The 26063-nt window shown below is 41.9% G+C and overlaps 1 protein-coding gene and 1 pseudogene across 1 annotated transcript; one reads left to right on the top strand and one right to left on the bottom strand.

The window, feature by feature from the left end:
• Positions 1–2971: 2971 nt before the first annotated feature.
• Positions 2972–17781, top strand: LOC132820609 (NXPE family member 3-like). The gene is made up of 4 exons (XM_060832814.1): positions 2972–3036; positions 7447–7656; positions 17243–17382; positions 17674–17781. Exons 1-4 carry the CDS (start codon positions 3012–3014, stop codon positions 17779–17781), a joined length of 483 nt encoding a protein of 160 aa, XP_060688797.1. The 5' UTR covers positions 2972–3011.
• A 6271-nt stretch (positions 17782–24052) lies between these two features.
• The window catches only part of LOC132820610 (NXPE family member 3-like), a 36423-nt pseudogene continuing 34412 nt past the window's right edge, over positions 24053–26063 (bottom strand).

Below are 26063 nucleotides of genomic sequence, written 5' to 3' on the forward strand. Positions count from 1 at the left end.
ACGTCCTTCAGGAGTTGACCAGTGAGGTCATCAGTGCTTCTGTCAAGTCACTCTTGGTGATGGACATCGATGTCTCACTATAAAGTGAATCATCAGAAGCTTAGGTTGATAGTGGCAAGAAACATTCATAACAATCATGTCCCAGGCAATGAGCATCTCCAACAAGAGACAATTATATTATCTGACCTTGACATTCAAAGGCATTACTATTGGCCTCACTTTCAACATTTTGGACATTACCATTGACCAGCAATTGTACTGCATGAACCAATTAGATACTGTTCCTCCAATGCTTCAGTGAGTACCTCACCTCCTGACTCCTCAAAACCAGTTCATCATCTACAAGTTACAAGTCATGAATATGGGGCAATTCTTCACACTCTCCATCTAACTCCAGAAACACTCACGAACCTCCACCTACCACAAAGCACCATGCTTGCTTGCCATCTTATGCAGCCCCTTCAACATTCCCACTCTCTACCACTGGCCATGATGCACTGCAATAAATTACTAACACTTTTTGACACCCCTTTCTAACCAAACACCTCTCCCCTGGGGCAGAACAAGGGCAGCAAAAACATGGTAACACCACCAGCTGCACATTCCTCTCCAACTTCCACACATACAATGATGACTTGGAGCTAAAATGTTGTTCCCTTAAAGTCACTGGGTCAAATGCATAAAACTCCCTTCATAATAGCATCATGTGTGTACTTACACCAAATGGACTTGTGCAGTGCACTCTCTTGAGGGCAAGTAGAAATGTGAAATAATTGCTGTCCCATTCAGCAATGCCCAAAAATTATGAATAATTAAAATCCAGTCCAGAACTCCCACAATATTCATGCTAACGTCCTGGTGTACAAATCTTTCTGATGCCTCACCTCTCTCTGGCTCTGTCACTTCCTCCAGTCTTGTAATCCTTGATGATCTCATGTTTTTTCAAATCTGAGTCATTGATCCCTGGACCTGCTGATTTGTTGATTCACTGTATTGTTTGTGCACTTACATAGGAGTCATGGATTGGGAAGAACCAACACACAATGATACCTGTACAGATAAATAGTTTAAATTAGCAATTGTTTTCATACAGGTGTGACAATATATGGTATGACTCCATGACTTTATTATAGCCTGTTACATTTCCTTCATATCCGTTGGGCCTGTGCCTACAGCTGTGACACCAGAAGGTTAGATTAAATTCACTACCATGTGGAAACAACCCGTCGGCCCAACAAGTCCACACCAACCTTCTGAAGAGCAACCCACCAAGACCCATTCCCCTACATTCATCCCTAACTAATGCACCTAACACTACGGGCAATTTAGCATGGCCAATTCACCTAACCTGCACATCTTTGGACTGTGGGAGGAAACTGGAGCACCCGGAGGAAACCCATGCAGATACTGGGAGAATGTGCAAACTCCACACAGACAGTTGCCTGAGGTGAGAATTGAACCCAGGTCCCTGGTGCTGTGAGGCAGCAGTGCTAACCACTGAGACACAGTGCCACCCCTGAAGCTTGTGAATTCCTTCCGATCTATCTTGGTACCTTTCCCTCCTACTTCATGATGCTGCCTATTTTGCTAAACTTTTGTTTACTTCCCCGATTGTCTTTTAGTGACTTGGTGCCAAGATTCTTCTGGTGATAGCTTGATGAAGGGCCTTGGGACATTTTACTACACAAGGGTCAATATGGGTTGTCTAGCAGTTACTGATTCTGAAGAAGTGAGAGACGTAGAATAGCCACAGTCAATTATTCATTATTCATGCTGATGAGTCTAATTGAACCACATTTGTTCAGTGTTTTCCCTCATCTTATTGAAGAAGCACCATCAGAAATTCAGATTGAAGACATTTCACAACCTTTGTTGGGTAAATCATCAGAATTGAGAATGGCATGGTTACATCCTGCCTCAGTACTTACTAAATAAAACTGAAAGAACTGTGAATGTTGTAGATCAGAAACAAAACCAGAAATTGCTAGAAAAGCTCAGCAGGTGGCATGGTGGATCAGTGGTGAGCACTGCTGCCTCACAGCACCAGGTACCTGGGTTCAATTCCACCCTCAGGCAACTGCTGTGACTGTTTGGGTTTCCAGCCGGTGTTCTGGTTTCCTCCCACCGTCCATAATGTATGTGGATATGTAGCTTAGGAGTGTTAGCCATGGGAAATATCAGGCCTTAGGGAAAGAATGAGTCTGGGTAGGAGGGTCAATGTGGACTTGTTGGGCTGAATGGCCTGTTTCCGGACTGTCAGGATTCCATGAAGTCAGGCAGCATCTGTGGAGGGAAATCAGAGTTAATCAGAGTTTCCGGTCTGGGACCCTTCCTCAATACTGATGCAGCCAGACCTGTTGAGCTCTTCCAGCAATTTCTGTCTTTGTTTCAGTACATTCTAAGATGGCTGACCAGTCTGACGTATGATCTGCAAACTCTATGATCTTGGTGTTTGAAGGATTGAATAGTTGAGTTACTCAGAGGTTGCTGTGTGCTCCATCCACCGCCATGACTTTGGCCTCAGCATTCTCTGATCGAAATCTGTCCAATCACTCATTGCTTCCCTGAAAGCCTGTTCTCCATTCTGAGTGATAGTGAGCTAGGCTCATTGAGAAACCCTTCACATCATGCTTCGATAATATCTCTGAAGCATCTCCTCTACTCTCCTGGGAATTTCTTGCCGTGATATTCAGAGAAAAGCAGTTGCTCAGGAACTTGGTGTCAGGTTTGTGAATGAAATAACACACCCAGTGAAGCTGGTTCTGGGTGATGACTGCTATTTACACTAGAAATGTTGGTTAGGAACAAAGGCTGACAACTCAATTATAGAATTTAGTCGAGTCAGTGGTAACTGTAAAATTCAAACTGTTACTATTGGTTTGAGAAATAACAGAGCAAAACATATTCTTGGGCTATCTCCTGTCTACATTCACTTGTTACATTAATATATTTACATCTACAGTCGCATCAACCTCAAGCAGCGCATATTACCCAGTGGCACAGGATACATAATGGTAGAGCCTTCACCTCAACCAAGTAAGTTAATTGTACATCTGTAAATATAGCCTTGGCATATCAGAGGAAGTATGAATTGGCAGATAAGGGAGTTGAATTGAAAGGGTTAACTCTGAACCTTTGGGATAGCTCCTCCCATTGATATAGAAATGATTGTCTCGGGGAGCAGCAAGCCAGTTGCAAATCACTAGCTCAACATGTTGCATAAACACAGTCGTATCCTTCCAGAAACAACAATGTCTTTTACATTGTGTAATAGAGTTCACCAGTTAGCTGCAGTTAACCTGAAGTTAATATAACCCGTTATTGTGCGTAATAAACTACCTCTTGTTACTCAAATTCAGGCCTTTTTGCAAAGCCTTATTATGATTAACCCTTCATCACTTAACACTGGTAAGCATCACAGACTAACATTAAAAGAAAGATTGGTGCCAGAAGTTTTACTCTCATCACTTCCAAAGTAGTAGCAAGCTGCCCAGAGAGTGCTGCCCCATACAACCTGGTGTTTGGGAATACAGATTCCTGGATTCAAATCTGAATAAACTATTGGGAAAAAGGGTCTAAATGATCTGAAAAGAAGAAAATGGTCTTCAGACAAAAAATGAGTTCTCACTATAAGAGTGTGTCAGTGTTAAAAAGAGATACTGCAAGACAGTCAGCTTCTGTGACAGTTGCAGCTGAAGTTGCACTCAGTCAGTCTGGACTGGAAAAGTTGCAGTAAAATGAAAGCTTGAAACAGCCAAAACCACAGGATAAATGTGTGAAAAAGTTAGTGAGGACTAGAAAGCGTTGTATTGCCTCGAGGTTACTACACAATATACCATTGAAGAAAAAAGTGAAAGAACTTCAGATGCTGGAAATCTGAAACAAAAACAGAAATTGCTGGCAAATCTCAGCAGGTCTGGCAGCAGCTGTAGAGAGAAATCAGAGTTAACATTTCAGATCCAGTGACCCTTCTTCAGAACTGAATGTAATCCTGAGTAAATATGAACTGGTCCCAGAGGCAAATTGTTAAAATTGTCCAACCTTCCATTACTGGCCTCAACAAAATGATATTGAATTCCAACTTTATTTCAAGTTGTTTCCAGGGATTTAAGTTAGATCACACCAAATAGAACCTCAGAGATGTGATTCTGCTTTTATTCAAAATCTTCCTTCCAGTTTCCATAAAATCTGAGAGAGTCATAGAGCCACAGCACGGAAACAGACACTTCACTCCAACAAGCCCATGCCACACGTAATTCCAAACTAAACTATTGCCACCTGCTTGCTCCTGGCCCATATGGAATGACATTCTCCAAAGCCAAGCAGTGGGCCATCATAACAGATGACTGTGAATTAATACATAGAACCCACCAATTTCCCATCTTGGTTCCTTATCGTGGATTTATCTGTCTTTCTCCACCAGAACTTAGCTTTTCTCATAAGCCTGTTTTGTCTTAACATTGGTTACAGGAATGTTACAGGCAGGGAATATGTTTGAGGAAAAATTACACAAACTGTAGATATTTTCTCTAGAATTCAGAAGGTTGAGGGGTGATCTGATTGATGTCTTCTACATACTAACAGGAAAAGACAGGGTAAATGAAGATAGTCTATTTACACAGGCTGGGGCTTCTAGAACTAGGGGCATAGAGTGGGAATTAGGGCAGGACCATTCAGGAGAGATGTTTGGAAGCATTTCAACATACAAATAGGAGTGGATATTTGGAATTCTCTTCCACAAAGGTCAATCAATGCAGGATTAGTTATTAATCTTAAATTTGAGATCGATAAAGTTTTGTTATGCAAAAGTATTAAGGGACATGTGCCAAAGTCAGGTGTGTCATATTAGGTCACAGATCAGCCATGATCTCATTGAATAGGTGAAAGGACTCAAGGGGTTGAATGGCTTGCTCATGTTCCTATGTTCCATTGTAACACTGTCATTGTTCAGAGGGGCCATCTTGGCTTGGGAAGGGGTCCTGAGCACTGTCTGGTGAGGAAGAGGGTGATAAGCATGGCTACTGGTGCTGGTATGATCACCAATGGATTTATAACAGTATAGCACCTCAGCAAGTTTTACACCAGCTGTGAAAATCTCTAAAATGTCTGTGTGTAAAGCTAGGGTAAGTATAGGACAAACTTCCCAGGTCTGGGTCTCTGGCCAATCGCACAGCAATCTCAGTAGGATCGAGCCAACAATCAGAAGATTAAACCTGCTATAAGACTGTCAAGTGTAGGCCAGAAGTAGGCCATTCTGCCCATCAACTCTTCTCTGCCAATCGATGAGATCATAACTGATCTAATAATCCTCAACTCCACTTTCCTGCCTCCAGTAACCCTTGATGCCCAAACCAAATAAAATTTTATCTATCACAGCCTTTACTATAATTAACAATGTCTCCTGTGGGAAATAATTTGACAGATTCACTCAGTTGTCACCTGTATTCTAAGTCCCTAACTCTGAGAATATATCCTCTAGTTCTAGCTTCTTCTAAAAGAGGAAACAACCTCTCTATATCTACTCTGGTACCAAAGAATCTAAATTTCCAAAGTATGTTTCAATAATGTAATTTCTTACTCTTGTAAACTCCAATGAGTATAGACCCAACCTTCTCAATTTCTTCCCCAGACCCTGGGCTGACCTAATGAACCTTCTCTTGACTGCCTCTAGTGCCAGTATATCTTTCCTTAGATAAGGGAATTAAAACTGTGCACAGTATTCCAGATGTGGTCTAATGAATGTCTCGAATAGACTGAGCAAGACTTTTTCGTCATTCCCTTTTGGTATGAATGTCAACTTTCCATTTGCCTTCCCAATTACCAGCTGAAATTATAAACCATCTTTTTCTTATTTATGCATGAAGACCCCCAATCCATCTGTGCTACAGCTTTCTGCAGTCTTTCTCCATTTAAATAATAAATGCTGGACAGACAGTAATGCTCAGTTCCCACAAATGAATAAAAAAAGATATTCAGCTTCTCTATGCTTCCTGCCAAAGTTCCAAACCACGTTTTTCACATTACATTCCAGCTGCCATATTTGTGTCCACTCACTTAACTTGTCTATACCCCTCTGCAGACTCTTTTGTGTCATCCTCACCAGATGCCTTCATATGTTTGTCATTCACAAATCTGGCCATACTCATTTCCCTCAAAATCATTAATATAGATAAGAAATAACTGTGGACACAGAAATTGCTGAAGAAACTCAGCAGATCTGGCAGAATCTGTGGACAGAAAGTAGAATGAACACTTTGGAGTCAGTAACTCTTCTTCAGAATGCGTGATAGCTAGGTAAAGGTTGGTATTTATGCAGAAGATGGGGTAGGGAGAGGGCTAAAAGATAGAACCCAAATAAGAGGCTTACACTGCAAAATAAATAGACAGAAATTACAGTGAAGTAATTCACTGAATCTTTGGAATCCATTGGTGCTTTTTCCTGTGCAAGAGTGCTTTTATACATCAAGAATTACAGAACACAGCTTTGGCTGTAAAATATGCTTGGGTTACTCAAAATTGATGCAGAAGTGTGTGCATTACAGGGTTATGGACTGAATACATAATCAGCAGAGATATGCCAGAAAGTGTTCATATTCTCAATATTCTATAGCAAGAATAACAGGGACAATCAAAATGTATTGTGCTGGAAAATCACAGCAAGTCAGGGAGCATCTGAGGAGCAGAAAAATCAATGTTTCGGGCATCAGGAATGTGGTGGGGGTGTGGGAAGGGGGCTGAGAGATAAATAGGAGGGTGGGATGGGGCTGGGGGCAAGGTAGCAGGGGAAGTGAGAGGTAGATGGAGGTGAGGATATTGGTGATAGGTCAGGGGAAGGGTGGAATGGATAGGTGGGAAGGAAGATGGACTGGTAGGACAGGTGCCAAGTTGGAGGGTTGATTCTGGGATGAGCTAGGGGGAGGGGCAATGTTTACAGTGTGTACTTGCTATTGCCAGTGACAAGAACTTGGACTGAGGACTAATTTAAAGAAGGCAGTGGTTAGGATGTGGGAATGAGCTGTTACTTTCACATTTTATTTACTCTTTTCTTTTATGGAGAAAGTTAAACAGTCTAACAGATAGCCGTATACACAGCACGCTATATTTAATGGAACATGATCACGTTTTCCAAATTTATTCTGTGTAGTGGCCTCACCATCACCCAGCTGAGCTGAGCTCTCCCAGTGCAGACCAAGCATTAACAGTGGGACTTCCTTCTCATGACAGCTCAGTGACAACAAGTGATGTATTTACCCACTGACACAGCCTTGTTCAGAATATTACTCAGATTAGTTTTCTCACTGTGCATGTGTACTTCCTGTAGCACCAGCTCATCGTCCTCCTGGGATTGCTACTACCATGGAATCTGTGATTAAATGAATGAAAATATATTGATAACTGAAGGTGTAGTGCATCGTAATTTTTCTGTCTTTTTCCCTTTACTTTCAGCTCCAGCTCTTGGAAAATGTGTCCGAGGACAGCCCATTGTATCACCATCTGGTTTTTATTATAAGGACCGATGGATGTCAATGACCTGCAATATTTACCACTTTGACACTCCTGCAAAAATGACAGACTGTCTTCGTCGAAAAAGAGTTTATCTGTTTGGAGATTCCACTATGCGTCAGTGGTTTGAATACTTGATACAAACGGTTCCAGGTTAGGCGATTATTGTGTCTATCTGTTAGTTTCTATCGTTTTGTACTAATTTGAAAATCTGTCTGTATGACCTTATGTGCATCCATCCACCTGTCCATCTGTTAGCCTATCTCTGTCAGTTGGCTTGTCTATCTTTCTTAATTATCGTGTCTGTAGCATAGATTATATATGAAATACATATATGACATCTGAAATTTGTCAATTGCACTTGCTAATTTGTTAAAAGTATTCACTGTCTTCTATGACCAAGTCAATTTTGTAACCAACTTATTGACTTACTGTAGATCCCACGTGATCTAATCTTCTGGACAAGCCTATAACGAGGGACCTTGTCAAATGCTTCCTTGTCAAAACCATTTCCCTCACCTTCATCTACCTATTGGATCCTCAGCTACCTTCCCCCAAAATCTCACCCCCCTCCAATTTATCTCTCAGCTCCCCAGCCCAGAAGCCTCATTCCTGATGAAGGGCTTATGCTGGAAATGTTGATTCTCCTGCTCCTCGTATGCTGCCTGACCTGCTGTGCCTTTCCAGCACCACACTCTCGACTCTGATCTGCAGCATCTGCAGTCCTCACTTTCTCCATGGGCCTAGTGATCAGGCACAAGTCCCCTTCACCATACTGCTGCTGGAATGGAAGTTGCCACTCTTTGGTGTGATCTCACCTCCACTGATGTCGTCATCCAATGAGTCCTTACTAGGCCTTGACAATGCAAATGCCTACCGATGTCACTGGATACCGCACTGACCCAAACCAGACTCTGCTGCTGGTGCTATGAGACTGCTTTGGGCCTACCTCACCAATGCAGCTGCAGCCGATTCTACAGGATTTTGTACTGGGCCCAAATTCCTTCTAATAGGAAATTCCTGATGAAGGGCTTATGCCCGAAACGTCGAATTTCCTATTCCTTGGATGCTGCCTAACCTGCTGTGCTTTAACTAGCAACACATTTTCAACTGTGATCTCCAGCATCTGCAGACCTCATTTTTTACCCAAATTCCCTCTACCTCAGCCTGTATGAGTCTGCACTGAATATAGAAGCTGCTGCTGCCAACCCAAACTCACCTCTGACACCATCACCATGAGTCTGTGCTTGGCCCACACTTGCCCTTATGTAATGGTTTGGGATTCTGCTTCATGCTACTTTCCAAGAACATTTCCTGGTCTCTTTCAGTCCCCCAATTCCTTGTTTAAGCTGTTTCCTGCTTCCTGTATATTCATCAACAGCCTTGTCTGGTTTCAGTTTCTTAATCTTTAGAGATGCATATTTTCTTTTTCACTAAACTTTCAATATCTCTTGTCATCCAGGGTTCCTGAGTATTGCCATCCTTATCTTCCACCCTCATAGAAACATTCTGGTCCTGATCAACTGACCTTTTCGGATTCCTGCATGTCAGATGTGGACTTATCCTCAAACAGCCACCCACAATCTAATTTGACTGCTTTCTGTAATCCTGTTGTAATTACCTTTCCCCCAGTTTAGCACCTCCACTTGAAGACAAGTCTTATCCTGATCCATAACTATCTGAACAGTTACAGAAATATGATCACTGCTAAATGCTCTCCCATTGAAACTTTGATCACCTGGTCAGGCTGATTCCCCAAGTCAAGGTCTCCTACAGGCCCTTCCCTAATTGGACTGTCTATGTATTGTTTCAAGAAAGTCTCCTGGATGCAGCTCACAAATTCTGCCCCATCTAAGCGTCTGGCACTATGGGAGACCCAGTCACTACTGGGGAAGTTGAATCTACCCACTACAATAACTCTGTTGTTTTTACATCCTTCCATGATCTGCGTACGTATCTGTTTTTCTATCTCCTACTGGCTGTTGGGAGGCCTATATTATAACCCCATCATAGTGATTGCATCATTCTTATTGCTGAATTATACCCATGTTGCCTCACTAGATGAGCCCTCCAAGATGTCCTGTCAGTGTCACCCGTGACATTCTCCTTAATCAGTAATTCAACTCCTCTACCTCTTATACATCCCTCTGTATCACTCTTGAAAACACTTAAGCCCTTGAACATTGAACTGCCAATACTGTCCTTCTTCCAACCAAGTTTCTGTTATGGCTACAATGTCACTGCTCCGTGTTCTAAACCATGCTGTAAGCTCATCTCCCTTACCTTTTTCTCCTTGTACAGTATTATAATAGATACACTTCAGACTGCCAGTCCATTTGTGTTCATTTAGCTGTCCTGCCTGTTCTTCCTATTAGATGCGACCTGACTCATGCTCTACCTTCCCCCCAGTCACTTCACATGCTGACCTACCATTCTGCCCCGACCACATGTGGATAAACTGTCCCAAGCGGCACTCCCAAACCTCCCCACAAGGATATTGGTGACCCTCCAAATGAGGTGCAGCCAACCTTCTTGTACAGATTCATCCTCCCTGGAAGAGATCCCATTGATCAAAATATCTGTAGCCCTCCTATTCCAGCTCGGTAGCAACACCTATATTATCTTCATATGTCTTGCCTCACTAGCACATGGCACAGGAAATAATGTTGTGGTTCTGTTCACCGAGCTGGGAATTTAGTGTTGCAGATGTTTCGTCCCCTGTCTAGATGACATCCTCAGTGCTTGGGAGCCTCCTGTGAATCGCATCTGTGATCTTTCCTCCGGCATTTGTAGTGGTTTGAATCTGCCGCTTCCAGTTGTCAGTTCCAGCTGTCCGCTGCAGTGGTTGGTAAATTGGGTCCAGATCGATGCGCCTATTGATTGAATCTGTGGATGAGTGCCATGCCTCTAGGAATTCCCTGGCTGTTCTCTGAATCTCAGGATTTAGAAATAATCCTGAGATTACAACCCTAGGGGTCCTACTTTTCAACTTCCTGCCTATCTCCCAAATTCCCTTTACAGGTCTTCATCACCCTTCCTGTCTGTGTCATTAATCCCAAAATGGACCAAGTTCTCTGGCTGCTCACCCTCCCCTTTCAGAATGCTTTGTGCCTGCTCAGACACTCCTACCATCCTCGAGTCTTGTTCATGGCCACAGAAACACCTATCTGTGCCCCTGACTGTAGAGTCCCCATTACTAACATTTGCCTTTACTAGACCCACCCTGTAGTACAACAGAGCTGGTCGAGGTGCCATTGATTTGGCTGCTACTGTTCCTTTCCCCTGCCAGGCCATCCACCCCTCAGCAGTATTCAAGACAGTTTCCGTGTACGAGAGGGTAGTAGCCATAGGAGACTCGTACACTGTCTGGGTGTCCTTCCTGGTGGTCACCCGCCTATCTAGCTGAACCTTTGGTGTGGCCAGATCCCTGAAACTCCTACCTACGAAACGCTTTGTCTCCTGTCAGCTCTACAGTGAGTACAATTGCCACCCCAATCCATGTGGTCTGAGAGGAGCTGCAGGTGGACACACTTCCTGTACTCATCACTGTCAGGAATATTTGACTTCTCCCTGAACTCCCACATCTGACAGGAGAAGCACATTACTCCAATAACTGTCTTTACAACCCCTCCAGAAACTATTGTACTTCTAGTAACACTAAACACTTATGCAGTAGAAATAGCTGCACCTCTTGCTAAAATATTCCAGTACAGCTGCATTTCTGGCATCTATCCGATAATGTGGAAGCGTGTCGATGAATGTCCTGTTCACAAAAAGCAGGACAAATCCGATCCAACCAATTACTGCCCCATAGATTTAGTGTCTAATCAGCAACACGCTACTGAAAATATTATCAACTGCAGTATCAAGTAGCACTTAGTAAACAACGACTTATTTACTGACACTTAGTTTGGATGCTGCCTGGAACACTGGAACCTCATAACATTGGGTCAAATGTGGTCAAGAGTGCTGAATTCCAAAGGTGAGGTGTCATCATTGCCTTTGACACCAAAGTAGCACTTGACTTAGTATAACACCAATAGATCCTAAAGGAATTGATATTAAACCTACTACAACAGAAGATCATTAGGGTATTTGGAGATAATAATCTCGGCCCCGAGATATCCTTCCCAGCATAATGCCCTGGCACCCCCTATACCTTTAGTTGCTTCATCAATGACCTTTGTAAGAACCCATTCTCCACAGGTTCAGGCTGTTCCTACAAATGCCAACAGTTCACAGCAACTTGAATACTGATCAACAAAATGTAATACCTCTTGACTAGATTAGATTCCCTACAGTATGGAAACAGGCCATTTGGCCCAACAAGTCCACACCAACCCTCCAAAGAGTAACCCACCCAGATCCATTCCCCAACTCTATATTTACTCCTGACTAATGCACCTAACACTGCAGACAATTTAGGATTTTGAAAAGAAACCAGAGCACCCACATGCAAACATGGAGAGAATGTGCAAACTCCACAAAGACAGTTGCCCAAGGTGGGAATCAAACCTGGGTCCCGCGCACTATGAGGCAGTGTTGTTAACCACTGAGCCACCATGCTGCCCTGAAGCAGAGCCACAGTTTTCTAAAAAGTAGTATGAGCTAGGATCTGTCTCAGGTCATCAATCAGATCATAACGCATCTCCAAGCACATCACCATAGCAGCAAACTATCCATCCTGTTCATTGCTTCAAAGACTCTCTTTACATCTTTCTTGATATGGCTGTGTGTCATACAAAGTAAGATATTCCTTTAGCCCAATCAGTCAGTCCTTTAGAACATCATTTTCTTGTTCAAAGCTACTGTCAGATATACCTTTCCAGGGCCTTATCTCAGTCACATTTCAAAAAACAAAGCAGTTGTCTGGGATCATATCTCTGACAGCCTTATTTACCTGCTGTGCTGAGTGGGGGACTTATATTTACTGTCTTTATAACACACAGGAAAAAGGTCCTTCCTTTTTTCCTTATAGCACTGACACAATTTTGAATCATTTGCTAATCTGAACAGGTCTATGCATTGGCCAAACTTGTCATCTCACTTTCCTGTTCACAAACGCACAATGCAGTTTTTCAGGGAAGTTACTGTTCCTCCTTTGATGTTCCATTCCACCACCATGGGACAAACTCTGCCCACAGGACTCCACCACAGCCAGTTTATGCTTATTATTGTTATGAAATATACCATCAACATGGTGAGATGGAAAGCTTGATCACCTTCAGACAGATGCCATTTGCTTGATTGACTGTAAACCTCCTTGTTTTGTTTTCATTTGTGTATGTTGTTAACACTTTCCTTCCTTCTGATATTGTACTGCCTTGTTGGTCACTTGCATTTGTCCTGGGGCCTGGCTTGGCTTTTGCATCTAATTCCATGCACATGACTGGCCACATTCCTTTGGCACTTCAGGCTTTCCAAATATGGCAAAAAGCTGCACAACTTTTGGGTAAATGAGACAAACTACATCCATAACAGATTCTGATTGTTTCAAGGATATGGTGGAGGCTGGTACAATTGCAACATTTAAGAGACATTTGGATAGGTATATGAATAGGAAGGGTTTAGAGGGATGTGGGCCAGGTGCTGGCAGGTGGGACTAGATTGGGTTGGGATATCTGGTCGGCATGGACGGGTTGGACTGAAGGGTCTGTTTCCATGCTGTACATCTCTATTACTCTATAATGCATGCAGTTGATGCTGACCTATCACTCCGGCTTCACACTTGCATCCATCCTGAAGTAATGTGTCAATGATCTGGATCAGTAACAAAGATTCTTTTGTCAAGCTTTAAACAGTGTGGAGGTGGTGACTAACACAATGGAGGCCTCAACAACTCCTCCTCTTCAGAAAAGTCACATTTACTTCTCTTTGCATCATTTAACAAACTGATCAGTGGACTCTTGAGTCTGTTCACTGTATGGTATGAGTTGGAGTTTGTTAATCCTAAAGTCAGTTCATAGCTTGTGCTGCTTCTCAAGAATATTTCAGACCTTTTCTGGATTTTTCAGATCACTTATAAGACTGGATGAGTTAATTCTACAAAGGCTTTTGTTACCAAGCAAGATTTTCAGACTTTTCTTCTTGGGATCATCTGTCTCTCGATCTGTAAAATCGAACTGAATAGGTTGTTTAAATCGTCATTGCTGAGTAAAATGTTCAGTGTTTGCTTTTCACTTTTCTGTGGTTGTTTTTCACTTTTATTTTATTGAAGTTGAATGCTGTTCAGTATATCATTACTCCTTGTTACTAGTTTTTTTCTTTTTCTCTGTTTCTTTCCATCTGTTTCCCTTCATTTTTTTTTGTTGCTGTCCCATGACTAGCTGTACCTCCTTTCAGAGTCCTTTCAGGAATTCCAGCTTTGTAAGTTTAAGATTGCAATTTGTACTTAAGGGTTTCTGTCTCTCTACAGCATTTGTACCAAATAAGGAGTGATTATGTCACATTGGCTTTCTTTCACATTTGACAATAATTTGAAGAAAGAAATTGGTCTGGACAGAAATAAGCATTCTTACTATAGAAAAATGTTTTATAAGCAGTATTGATGTATCAATTCTGTCAGGAGCATTTCACTCACTTTTTTAACATTAGAACTGCAGGCATTTGCATTTTTTTATAGCTTGAAAGATTTTATTCAGAAAGAAATTAATTCTGTCTTCTGTTTTTTCAGTGCCAATAAACAGATCTGTAAGGCTGTATAGAGTTAAAGAGACTGATGCTGCTGATTTGTACCAAATAAGGAGTGATTATGTCACATCGGCTTTCTTTCACATTTGACAATAATTTGAAGAAAGAAATTGGTCTGGACAGAAATAAGCATTCTTACTATAGAAAAATGTTTTATAAGCAGTATTGATGTATCAATTCTGTCAGGAGCATTTCACTCACTTTTTTAACATTAGAACTGCAGGCATTTGCGTTTTTTTATAGCTTGAAAGATTTTATCCAGAAAGAAATTAATTCTGTCTTCTGTTTTTTCAGTGCCAATAAACAGATCTGTAAGGCTGTATAGAGTTAAAGAGACTGATGCTGCTGACTCATTTTCTGAATCCTTTGATGTCCAAGGCTGCATTCCAGTTGATGTTCAATTAGATTTCCAAATATCTACCATTGAGATCTTGGACTCTTTTTCTGGATGGATAACCAGGATGTGAGCTTTACCTCCAGTAAAGTTTCTTTATCTGGTGTGACAATATTTGTTATCCCTTGTATTACAAGAAATTAAGCACAAGTAATATTTATTGTTATTTATTTATTACACATTTACTATAGCTGGCTAATATATGGAATTATTACACTGACTGACACCTAATGGTGTGGAATAGTCTCAATCCATTTACTTGTAATGCAGGAACATTCTGCTTGTATCATTTCATACTTCAAGTCATCACCAAAACCAGCTATAGTCAAGATAATCTTTGACGAGATTTCCAAGTAATGACAAAAACCATTGAGGTCTTTTGGATTGATGGCTATGACTGCTAAACATGATGTAATTTTGTTTCCACTGAGGGATTCTACCTGATGCAGCAATGCTGATGTAAACTTCTGTAATGTATGAAACTGAGTATGGATATCATGGTATTGAAGAATCCAATATTATTACAGCCAGCAATTATACACAAAAATTCCTTTTTGAGGCATGGAAGTATCTGGACCAATGTCAAGCTTATTTGATTACAACCAAGGAACATGCTTCAATCGCCTTCAATGTTTCAAGCTAGCAGCTTAATTTTATGACCTCCCTTGCTTCAAATCCACTGGCTGAGTGAGTTCTAAAATACAGATCCTGGAAAACTTCCCAAGGTTAGTGAATCAGAATTCCACCAGGGGGTGCTGAGTCTCTTTGGAACATTGGGAATATCGCAAATAATTCTGAAGTTTGAGACACAGAAACACAGTGAATCTCTGACTGATGTGAATTAAGCAAAATTGCAACGACCTGTTCAGATAAAAGAAGTTATTGCTTCTTGTTGGTGTTAATGCAGTAAACAGCTTTACAGTTCAGTATCTTTGAGGCAGCTTCCTCACTGCTTCCTGCTCACTGCTTCCTCTGTCACTTTGGTTCCAGTCTGTGCTCCAAACTCCCTCCCAATAACAGTCCCTGAATTATTTCTCTTTTCAGTTTGTGTTTCGTAGCATTTCTCACATGTCAGACTGTTAGGACGGAATTCGTCCAAGCGTGTTCTTTTAAGGAGTGACCACACTTACCCAATTATTTGATAAAAAGCAGGTACGTTTATTTAGCAGCAGAAACTTAGCTGTTACAGCGAAGCACGAAAGATCGAGTGATTCGCTGGAGAAAATGTACAAGTTCTGAAAATCTATCGATAAGCTCCATTAGTTATACTATTTTCTAATCTCAATTCATGCAACGTGATCTTTCACAAACAAAAGCCTTCTTCAAAATGGTATAATTTGCAAACAAAGGTTCTATGTATTCTGGAAACATTTTTACAAAGGCTTTACATATATTAGGAACATTCTGTATCATGGACACAAAGAATTACTATGATCGAGACATTTTTCCTAGTCTTTTTATCACATAGTTTACCTTAATCTAATCACTTAGTTTAGCAGGCAAAATTGACCTTGCTGATGTTCTTTCATTTGAACATCAGCTTTGTTAGTTGTTATGGCAATAATCCCAGAATTAAAAATTACTTTGGTCATCATTTTAAACTATAGGTTCACAGCGCCCCCAATGTCCTAAGAAGTAACTACATCTCTGTCCTCTCATGGGCTTCTATAATATCCTAACACAGACTAAAGCGGTTCTAACAATTGGTCTGGAGTAATTCTGACAGTGACACAACCATAGCCCTGATTCCTGCTCTCTCTCACTTTGTGAATTCCTTCCCCTCCTCGTTCAAGTTAATAATTTGTCTCATTCATGTGTTTTGCTGTCACTTTCAGACCACTAACTCCATTCCTCGTCCATTACTGTCCTCTCCCTGACTGGATCATGTGTCAATATCTGATCCAGTCTCTGTTAATCATTATGCTGCAAACAGAGTGCGTTGGAGAAAGCCAAGGTACAGCAGCATCTGTGGAGAGAAATACAGTTAATATTTTGATTCTGGTTAGACTCTACTTCTGAGGAAAGAAATTATGTTGTTTTGGAACTGCAGAGCGATACTTGCAGAAATATAGATTTTTTTTGTTCAATATGTTCACCCGGTGTAGGTAGAAATTTTCTTTGTGTGATCAGTAACTGATTCATTTAATTTGACTCTGAATAAATTCCGATTGAATGTTGCCTAATTAATAATGAAGGTCTCCCAGATGCTCTAACCTCTGTGAATCCACAAAGTTAGTTTCTAATTTCTGTTCACTCCCTCAGAACTATTTCTTTACAGGGAAGATGAAAAAATCTGACACTGTTAACTGTGAAGTCATTAGAACACTGGGAACAGGTCAGCAGTCTGGCTGTCTCTTCAATGCAGAATGGCACATGAGATTAAAGGGTGCAAATGTAAATTGTCATACAATAGCTGAAAGCAAATTAATGAGATACTGGAGGTATGTGCTTATTTCTCAGCTTGTCTGTGTTTGCTGCATGATACTTCTGTACATTTCATGTCTGTAACTCATGCATTAGAACAACAGACTGGAAAACGTGCAGACAAATTTTGAGATCTGCTGTCTACAGTAGAGAGTCGTCCACATTCAAGTCCATTAACATCAGCAATGTTGTGGGTTAGAATGTAATACAATTCTACTTTCTGTGTTTCAGGTCTCAAAACATTGGATCTTGGTAATCCTATCAAGATTGGTCCTCATCTTGCAGTGAACGTGGAGAACAACATTGTGGTAGAATTTCGCCCTCATGGTCTTCCCATCCAATTCCGCACCTTTCCAAGACACCTGCGTTATGTTTAAAACGTTCTGGATGAAATTACAGCAGGAGAAATCACAGCTATAGCCATTACCCTAACGGCCCATTTCACCCCTTTTCCTGTTGAAGTCTATATTTGAAGAATACATCATGCCAGGAGATCACTTCTCCAGTTACTCGACAGGAGCCCGGATACACTGGTTGTAATAAAGACCAGGAAAACCCCCCCACAGATCGTTCCCTATTACAGTGACTGGTACGCTTATCAGATTGATTCAGTGATGAGGAAGATGTTCAGAGGCATCAATGTGGTATTTGTGGATGCCTAGGAGATGACAATAGCACATTACCTTCCTCACAATATACATCCCAGCAGAAGTATTATAAAGAATCAAATAAACGTGTTTTTTTCATATGGGTGCCCTTCTGTAAAATGATGACATTTCTATGAGATCAGTTTTAAACAGGGTTTTTTTTATAATCATATGATTCAAAGTTTAAATAACACCTTCATACCTTTGGGCTCTGTATTGCCACTGATACTGGATATCACTGTCTGACACTTGTCTAACAAACTTGGCCAGAAATGAATACCTAGGAGAAAGTGGGACTGAAGATGCTGGAGATCAGAGCTGAAAAATGTGTTGCTGGAAAAGCGCAGCAGATCAGGCAGCATCCAAGGAGCAAGAGAATCGACGTTTCAGGCATAAGCCCTTCTTCATAAAACATGAAGAAGGGCTTATGCCCGAAACGTCGATTCTCCTGCTCCTTGGGTGCTGTCTGATCTGCTGAGCTTTTCCAGCAACACATTTTTCAGCTGAATTGAATACCTGTGTATTTCACTCAAACTGATCAAATAAACACAAACTCTTTCAGAAAAAATCATACCCTCTCTCACACACACACACACACACACACACACACACACACACACACACACACACACACACACACACACACACACACACACACACACACACACACACACACACACACACACACACACACACACACACACCCCTATCACACACACTTCTCCTTTTGCGCACAGACATAACCTCTCACATACATATACACATTCTCTTGCACACACAAATACATACTCTCAAATATAAACACGCAAACACAGCTACGTACTTACACGTCCTCTCTCTTACACACTGTCTCTTTCACCGTCACTCACTCTCACACACATCCACACATCCTGTCTCACACATACAAACACTTACATATGCCCTCTCTCACACCACCACATAATCTCTCTCACACACACACAAACTCATGCAGCTCTCTCTGACAGACACAGACCCTCTCTCGTACACATACAGACACACATCCTCTCCCATGCACACACATCCTCTCATACATACACATCCATTCTGTCATGCACATTTTTGCATACACATGTATCCTATTCCACATACACTCTGTCTCACTCTCTCTCACACACACATCAACTAATAAATTATCTCACATACCCATCCCTCACACCCACACATACACATCCTGTTGCACAGACTCTCACACATACATCCTCTCGCACACACACATCTTCTTGCATGCACACACACACTCTTTCTCACACATACACACACACTCTCTGTCTGTTACAAACTTTCTACACAAACACACACACTCTTGCATTGTTTCTCATGCACATGCTCTCAAAAACTCATATACATGTCCTCTCGTACAAACTCAAACAAAACAAACACACACATACTCTCTCTCTCACACATACATGCTCTCTCATACATTCACACACGGTCTCTCACAGACACACAAATACACATCTTTTTTCTTTCACACAAACATGCACTCAATCTCTCACACAGACCTTCTCACACACACATTCTCTCGCAAACCCCAGCAGATGCACAAATGCATTCTCTCACATACACGTTAAAGTGATTTGAATGAGTTCAGCCAGATAGAAGGGAGCTGGGACAGTATCAAGTACTCTCCACATATAAATAAAGTGCAACTTGGTGACAGGATACTGTTCTCTGTGGAGTTATTTCAGTGATGATGAGAGAAAAAAATGCAATCTTGAAGAAATTCACTCGCGACAGTCACCTTTGAGTCAGGATGAGCGTTTTGAGCATTATGCAGTTATTTGGGAAGCTTGACTCATTTCATTCTGCCATCAAAAACTGGGACTGGAATGTGAAAAGAATGTGCTATTGACACATCAGGCAAATGACATTGGAGCAGATGAAAAGAAATGACTAACTCTCCTGACAGCTTGTGAACCTGCAGCTTTTTCAATTATTAGGAGCCTGACTTTCCCTGTGGCACGAGATACTAAAACCTTTCAAGAGTTGATGGATTTAGCTAAGGAATATTACAATCCCAAGACTCCTGTAATTCTGAAATGCTATCAGTTTTATTCGGCAATTTTATAATTGAGGAATCTATTGGGATTCTTGATAAGGTTAAGACGACTGGCAGAGGCATGTGACTTTAGTTTAACTCCTAATGAGATGCTGAGAGACCGTTTGGTACGTGGGATTAATGATGTAACCCTGCAAAAGTGCCTACAGCTGAAGCCCAACTGGACTTCAGACAGGCACTACAACTGGCTTTATCATTGGAAAATGTGGCAAATGGAGCAGAAAAGTTTCAGGATAAGCCAATGGACGTGGACACCCTCATCAGACTGACTGAGCTTTGGGGACACCACTTGTGTGAAGTCAATTGCATCGCCTCAGTCAGACCATATTCTGAACAGAAGTATTCTAGGTTAGCTCAAAGCAAAACTCCAAAACAAGGCCAAGCCTCAGCCGAATGGTCAACATTTTCTTCAAGATCTGGGATGGCAAGCCATTTTCGACAGCTAAAGAGTCCTATTACTCCTAAATGGAGTCAGATTACTCATGGGCCAGTATCCAGGAGAATGCACACCATGGAAAACCCACCTACATCTAGCTTGAACAGTTAAATTGCTTTGTAACATCCAAATCATAATCAATCAAGATAAATGGTTAAACGGTGACCCGGTTCAAATGGAGGTTGATACCGCTGTGACTATATCAATGATTGCTGAACCAGTCTTTTAAAGTAAACACTGTAGACTCCAACTGTGAAGTTTACATAAGACATTGGCTAGACTGAGACTGTACCGGGGAACCTTTTCACATTAATTGTACAACTTAGGGTCTGGTCTGCCAATGAGAAGCAGCTGGTTCAGTTACCACTGATTTTAGTAAAAAGCTCAGGCTCAAGCCTGATGGGGTGAAATTGGTTGACAAACATTCTCCTTGATTCGCTCAACATTTTTCCATTAAAAAATGGCTGCCTGAAAGAAGTCCTACTTAAATACCCAGAGATCTTTCAGGAAGGTCGAGGAACTGTCAAAGGAGACAAGGTCACCTTGCATGTTGACCGGGAAGCAATTCCCAATTCTGTAAGGCCCACCCAATGCCATTTACAGTAAATGCTAAAATAGCAGCACAAATCAGGAGGCTGGAAAGTGAAAGGGTGATCAAACCAGTCCGGTTTGCAAATGGGCAGCACAATCATACCGATTGTGAGGCCTGATGGATTGGTTCGTCTTTGTGGGGATTTTAAACAAATGGTCGACTGTTTCTCACAGCTCGATAAATACCCAATCTATTTTATAGAGGACTTATGCACAAAGCTGGTGTGGGGAACGAAGCTGGACATGAGCCATGTGTACTTGTTATTGTGGTTAGATGAGGAATCCCAGAAGTATGCACCTATTAATACCCAGAAAGGTTTGTACCAATATATGAGACTGCCATTTTGGGTATCATCAGTCGGTGCTATTTTTCAGCAGATGATGGAGGACATTTTACAAGGTCTACCCATTTCTCCTCGACAGTGTACACCCTAGAAGGGAAGAATGTGTGTTCTTGGGACCCCAAGTGACCTACTTGGGCTACAGAGTCAACAAGATTGGTGCAAGATAAAGTGAGAGCGATCAAAGGTCCCCCAGCTCCCACGTCTGGACTGGAAAGTGGGTCTTTCCTTGGATTGGTGAATTAAGATGGAAAGTTCATCCGTAACCTGGCCTCCATCCTGGTACCCTTACATCAGCTGCTGAAAAAGGGTCAGACCTAGAAATAGTGTTGTCACCAAGACATAGCCTTCAGAGAAGTGAAGAAGCAGGTATCATCATCTGAGCACATTATGATCCAAAGCACAATCTGGTGTTGACATGTGATGCCTCCTTGTATGGTATCTGGGTAATATTGGCTCATGGAGAGGATGGAGAGGTATGTCCAATTGTATGTGCTTTCCTGATTTTGACTGATGCAGAAGGCAAATACACAGTTAGAGAAGGAAGGTTTTGCAGTTATCTTTGGAGTGAGAAAGTTCTGTCAATACCTTCATGGATGCAAATTTGTAATTGCAGCAGGCTTCCGCTAGGGCTATTCAAAGGGACCAAGACCACGCATCCTGTTGCTTCAGTTCAAATTCATCAGTGGGTTCTCATTGTAAGTGCATATAATTACAAGTTAAAATATCATCTGGGAAGCCAAGTAGTACACCACTGATGGTGCCACCATTGGAAGTATCCTTTGTGGTTTTAAACTTGCTAGACATCCTTCAAGTCACCATTAACAATATCAGAGTAGTGTGCTGAAACAACCGTAGCGACGAGGAATGTTACCGGTTCGACAGCAGACTTACCAGGATGTTCTCCAAGTTGGTCTTCCCTCTCCATGTCAAGTGACCACAGAAAAGACTCTGGGCTAGAGGCCTTACTCATAGAGGTGGGCAATGGATGTTTTCTGGAAGATCACGCGTCCTCATGGAATACTTTCAAAGTGAGTAGGAGCAGGTATCCAGGAGGGTGAATACCTCAAAGACCTGGCTACAATATTACAATAAGTTCAATGACTTCACACGGGGGGGGGGGGGGCTAATGTCAGTGCCTTTGCCCATCTTTGCCTGAATAAACAACTCACTCCTCATACTGAACAACGTACAAGATCATCACTCATCCATGGCATTTGCGAGCACTTTGGAATCACAAAGAATATTTCCATGTTTCAACATATCCTCAGATACCTTCCAGAGAGCCTAACTTCACACCTGCCTCTCCCTGTCTCCATATACCTCCAGCAGTGGCAGGCATAACACTTAAACACTCAAGAACCAACACCATTCAGGTCAAAGTAACCCATTTACTTGGCACCATATCCAAAAAATATTCATTTCCATCACTACCAACACTGAATAGCAGCAGTGTGTACTGTCTACAAGTTGCACTATGGAAATTGACTGGGAAATAAAACTCATCGGAAGATCTTTAGACAGCATCTTTTAAACCCACAATCATTTAGAAGGACATGGGCAGAAAATTCATGGCAACTCCAGTACCCGCAAGTTCCCCTCAAAACCACTAACTTGGAAATATATTGCTGTTCTTTCAGTGTTGTTTTGTCAAAGTCCTGGAAATTGCTCCCAACGTCATTGTGAGTCTACTTCCAGTACATGGACTACAGTAGTTCAAGAAGACAGCTCACTACCACCTTCTCAAGGGCAACTTGAGATGGCAATAAACACTGGGCCAGTCAATGATGCCCATGCCTCACAGGTAAATAAAAAAAGAGGCAGGAAACCACACGAGGGACGTGGAGACACCATCACTTGATCTGACACTGCTACCAGCTCAGACATTGGGACTGACCATAACCGAGAGGTTCAACAGAATCGGGATCAGTACACAGTAAGTTGCTGAGCAGGAGTGGACTCGAAACAGACTAAGGGGAGCTCGCGGCTTGGGAAGATCACAGACGAGTTCTGTTGGAGAGAACTTTTACAGGAACATTGAGAGGGCAGTGAACAGAGAGCATTGGTAAGCATGCTCACTGAGAGACTTGGTGTACTGGCCTCCTGGCACTGTCGAGGCTTCTGGAGGATACAGAGGACATTGTGCAGACCTCAGAGTCCATCTGTTGCACTGTGAATGTGGAGGCAAACTCCATGACAGAACTCGCAGTCCCAGCTGTACTTGAGAACTTCTTTGCAGCCTTCTCAGTACAACATCTCAGGTGACATTAACCCACATGTAGAGAAGGGTAAACATTGTGCTGAGGAACCACCCACTGGTTCCCCTTGGAAGCAGAAAGATGGATGGAGCAGTGAGTCTGCATTCACCAACCTGCTGTACATAATCGCACCCCAACTGCACCTTAATTGTACAGTAACATGTGTGAGTGAGAAAGCAGTGTGCATGTCTGTGTGGGTGGGATTAAGCATGTGTGTTTGTTTGTTTGTTGACATGTATGCAAGTTGGTGTGAGTGTGTGCAAATCAGAAAGTGTGTGTGTATATGGAAGATGTGTGTGTGAGAGGATCAGTGTGTGTATGCGCACATACATGGAAGGCGATGTGAGTGTGTGAGAGAGAGAGAAAGTGTATGCACGTATGAGAGTAAGTGCGTGTAGTTGCTTCAGGAATTGTGTGTGCATGTGTGAAAGAGAGTCTGTGCAGGTGAGGTGCTGTGTGTGTGGGAGATTGTGTGAGCAGGGGTATGGGGAGGTGCTGAATGATTGATCAGTTTGTGTGACATGCACAGATATTCAGTGGGCATGTTCAGACCAGGTTTATTAGACAAGTGTCAGATCGTGATATCCTGTAGCAATGATGATATAGACACCCTAAAAATATGAAGTTATACTTGAAATTTTGAATCATATGACAAAAAATCTTAGTTATAACTGATTCCATACAAATTTTATTTTACAGAAGGGCACACATGTGAAAGAAACACATCTATTTCATTCTTTATAATAATACTCCCGGGATGTATATGGTGAGGAAGGTAATGTGCTATTGTCATCTCCCAGGCATCAACAAATACCACTTTGATGCCTGTGAACATCTTCCTCATCACTGAATCAAACTGATAAGCGTACCAGTCACTGGCAGAGCTAATGATGTGTGGGGGCTGTTCCCGGACATTGGCTGTCTTTATGACAACCAGTGTATCCGGGCTCCTGTCGAGTAACTGTAGAATTGATCTCCTGATATTCTATATTCTCCGAATAGAGACTTCAACAGGAAAAGGGGTGAAATGGGCTGCTAAAGTAATGGCTATGACTGTGTTTCCTCCTCCTCTAATTTCATCCAGTACATTTGAAACATAACGCAGGTGTCTTGAAAAGGTGTTGAATTGGATGGGAAGACCATGAGGACAAAATTTTACCACAATGTTGTTCTCCACGTTCACTGCAAGATGAGGACCAATCTTGATAGGATTACCAAGATCCAATGTTTTCAGAACTAAAACACAAAAAGTAAAATTACTTGACATTCTAAGCCACAATGTTGCTGATGTTCATAGCTTTTGGAAGTGTAGGGTTCTCAATTGCAGACAGTAGATCTCAAAATTTTCCAATCTGCTATTCTAATGAATGAGTTACAGACATTAAGTGTGCATTGGTATCATGCAGCAAACACAGGGGAGCTGAGAAATGAGTCTATACCTCCTGTAGTTCTTTTAGAAGGTGATCAAACAGGTGGATGAGGGCAAAGCCATTGATGTGGTGTATATGGATTTCAATACAGCATTTAATAAGGTTCTGCACAGTAGGCTTTTGCAGAACTTTAGGCATGGGATTGAGCAGTTTGGATCAGAAACTGGCTAGCTGAAAGAAGATAGGGTGGTGGTGTTTGGGAAATATTCATCCTGGAGTTCAGGTCTAGTGGTATACTGCAAGGATCCGTTTTGGGCCACTGCTGTTTGTCATTTTTATAAATGACCTGTATGAGGGTGTAGAAGGATGGGTTCATAAATTTGTGGATGAAACTAAAGTCAGTGACATTGTTGCAGTGTGGAAGGATGTTTCTGGTTAAGAGGGACAAAGATAAGCTGCAGAGCTGGGCTGAGAGGTGGCAAGTGGCGTTTAATGTAGAAAAGTGTGAGATGATTAACTTTGGATGAGTTGAAAATGTGTTGCTGGTTAAAGCGCAGCAGGTCAGGCAGCATCCAAGGAACAGGAAATTCGACGTTTCGGGCAAAAGCCCTTCATCAGGAATCGTAACAGGAATAAAGAGTACTCAGCTAATGGTAAGATTCTTGGTAGTGTGGATGAGCAAAGAGATCTTGGTGTCCTTGTACATACATCCCTGAAAGTTGCCACCCAGGTTGATAGGGTTGTTAAGAAGGCATGTGATGCGTTAGCTTTTCTTGGTGGAGAGATTGAGTTTCAGAGCCATGAGGTCATGTCGCAGCTATACAAAACTCTGGTGAGACCACACTTGCTGTATGTGTACAGTTCTGGTCGCCACATTATAAGAAAGATGTGGAAGCATTAGAAAGGGTGCAAGGGAGATTTACTAGGATGATGCTGGTATGGGTGGACGGTCTTATGATGAAAGGCTGAGGGACTTGAGGCTATTTTTGTTAGAGAGATGGTTGAGAGGTGACTTAATTGAGACATATAAGATGATCAGAGTATTAGATACTCATATTTTGCTCATACGTTAGGAATAAGAGAATGAGCAGGGAGAAGGTAGGACCAATCAGGGATAGCGTAGGGAACTTGTGCGTGGAGTCTGAGCAGATAGGGGAAGCCCTAAATGGGTTTTCTGCTTTGGTTTTCACTAAGGAAAGGGACCTTGTTGTGAATGAGAACTTTGAGGAGCTGGGATACAGGCTTGACCAGATCAAGATTGATGAAGTTGATGTGCTGGAAATTTTGGAAAACATTAAGATTGATAAGTCCCCAGGGTCAGACCAGATT

The sequence above is a fragment of the Hemiscyllium ocellatum genome, chromosome 12 (genome assembly GCF_020745735.1).
Source record: "Hemiscyllium ocellatum isolate sHemOce1 chromosome 12, sHemOce1.pat.X.cur, whole genome shotgun sequence".
Taxonomy (NCBI): Eukaryota; Metazoa; Chordata; class Chondrichthyes; order Orectolobiformes; family Hemiscylliidae; genus Hemiscyllium; species Hemiscyllium ocellatum.

Coding starts and splice junctions, on each gene's coding strand:
- LOC132820609 (XM_060832814.1), top strand. CDS start 3,012: ATGGTAGAGCCTTCACCTCAACCAA. Junction 7,657..17,242: donor CTTGATACAAACGGTTCCAG/GTTAGGCGATTA, acceptor TCTGTGTTTCAG/GTCTCAAAACATTGGATCTT. Junction 17,383..17,673: donor TTCCAAGACACCTGCGTTAT/GTTTAAAACGTT, acceptor GTGGATGCCTAG/GAGATGACAATAGCACATTA.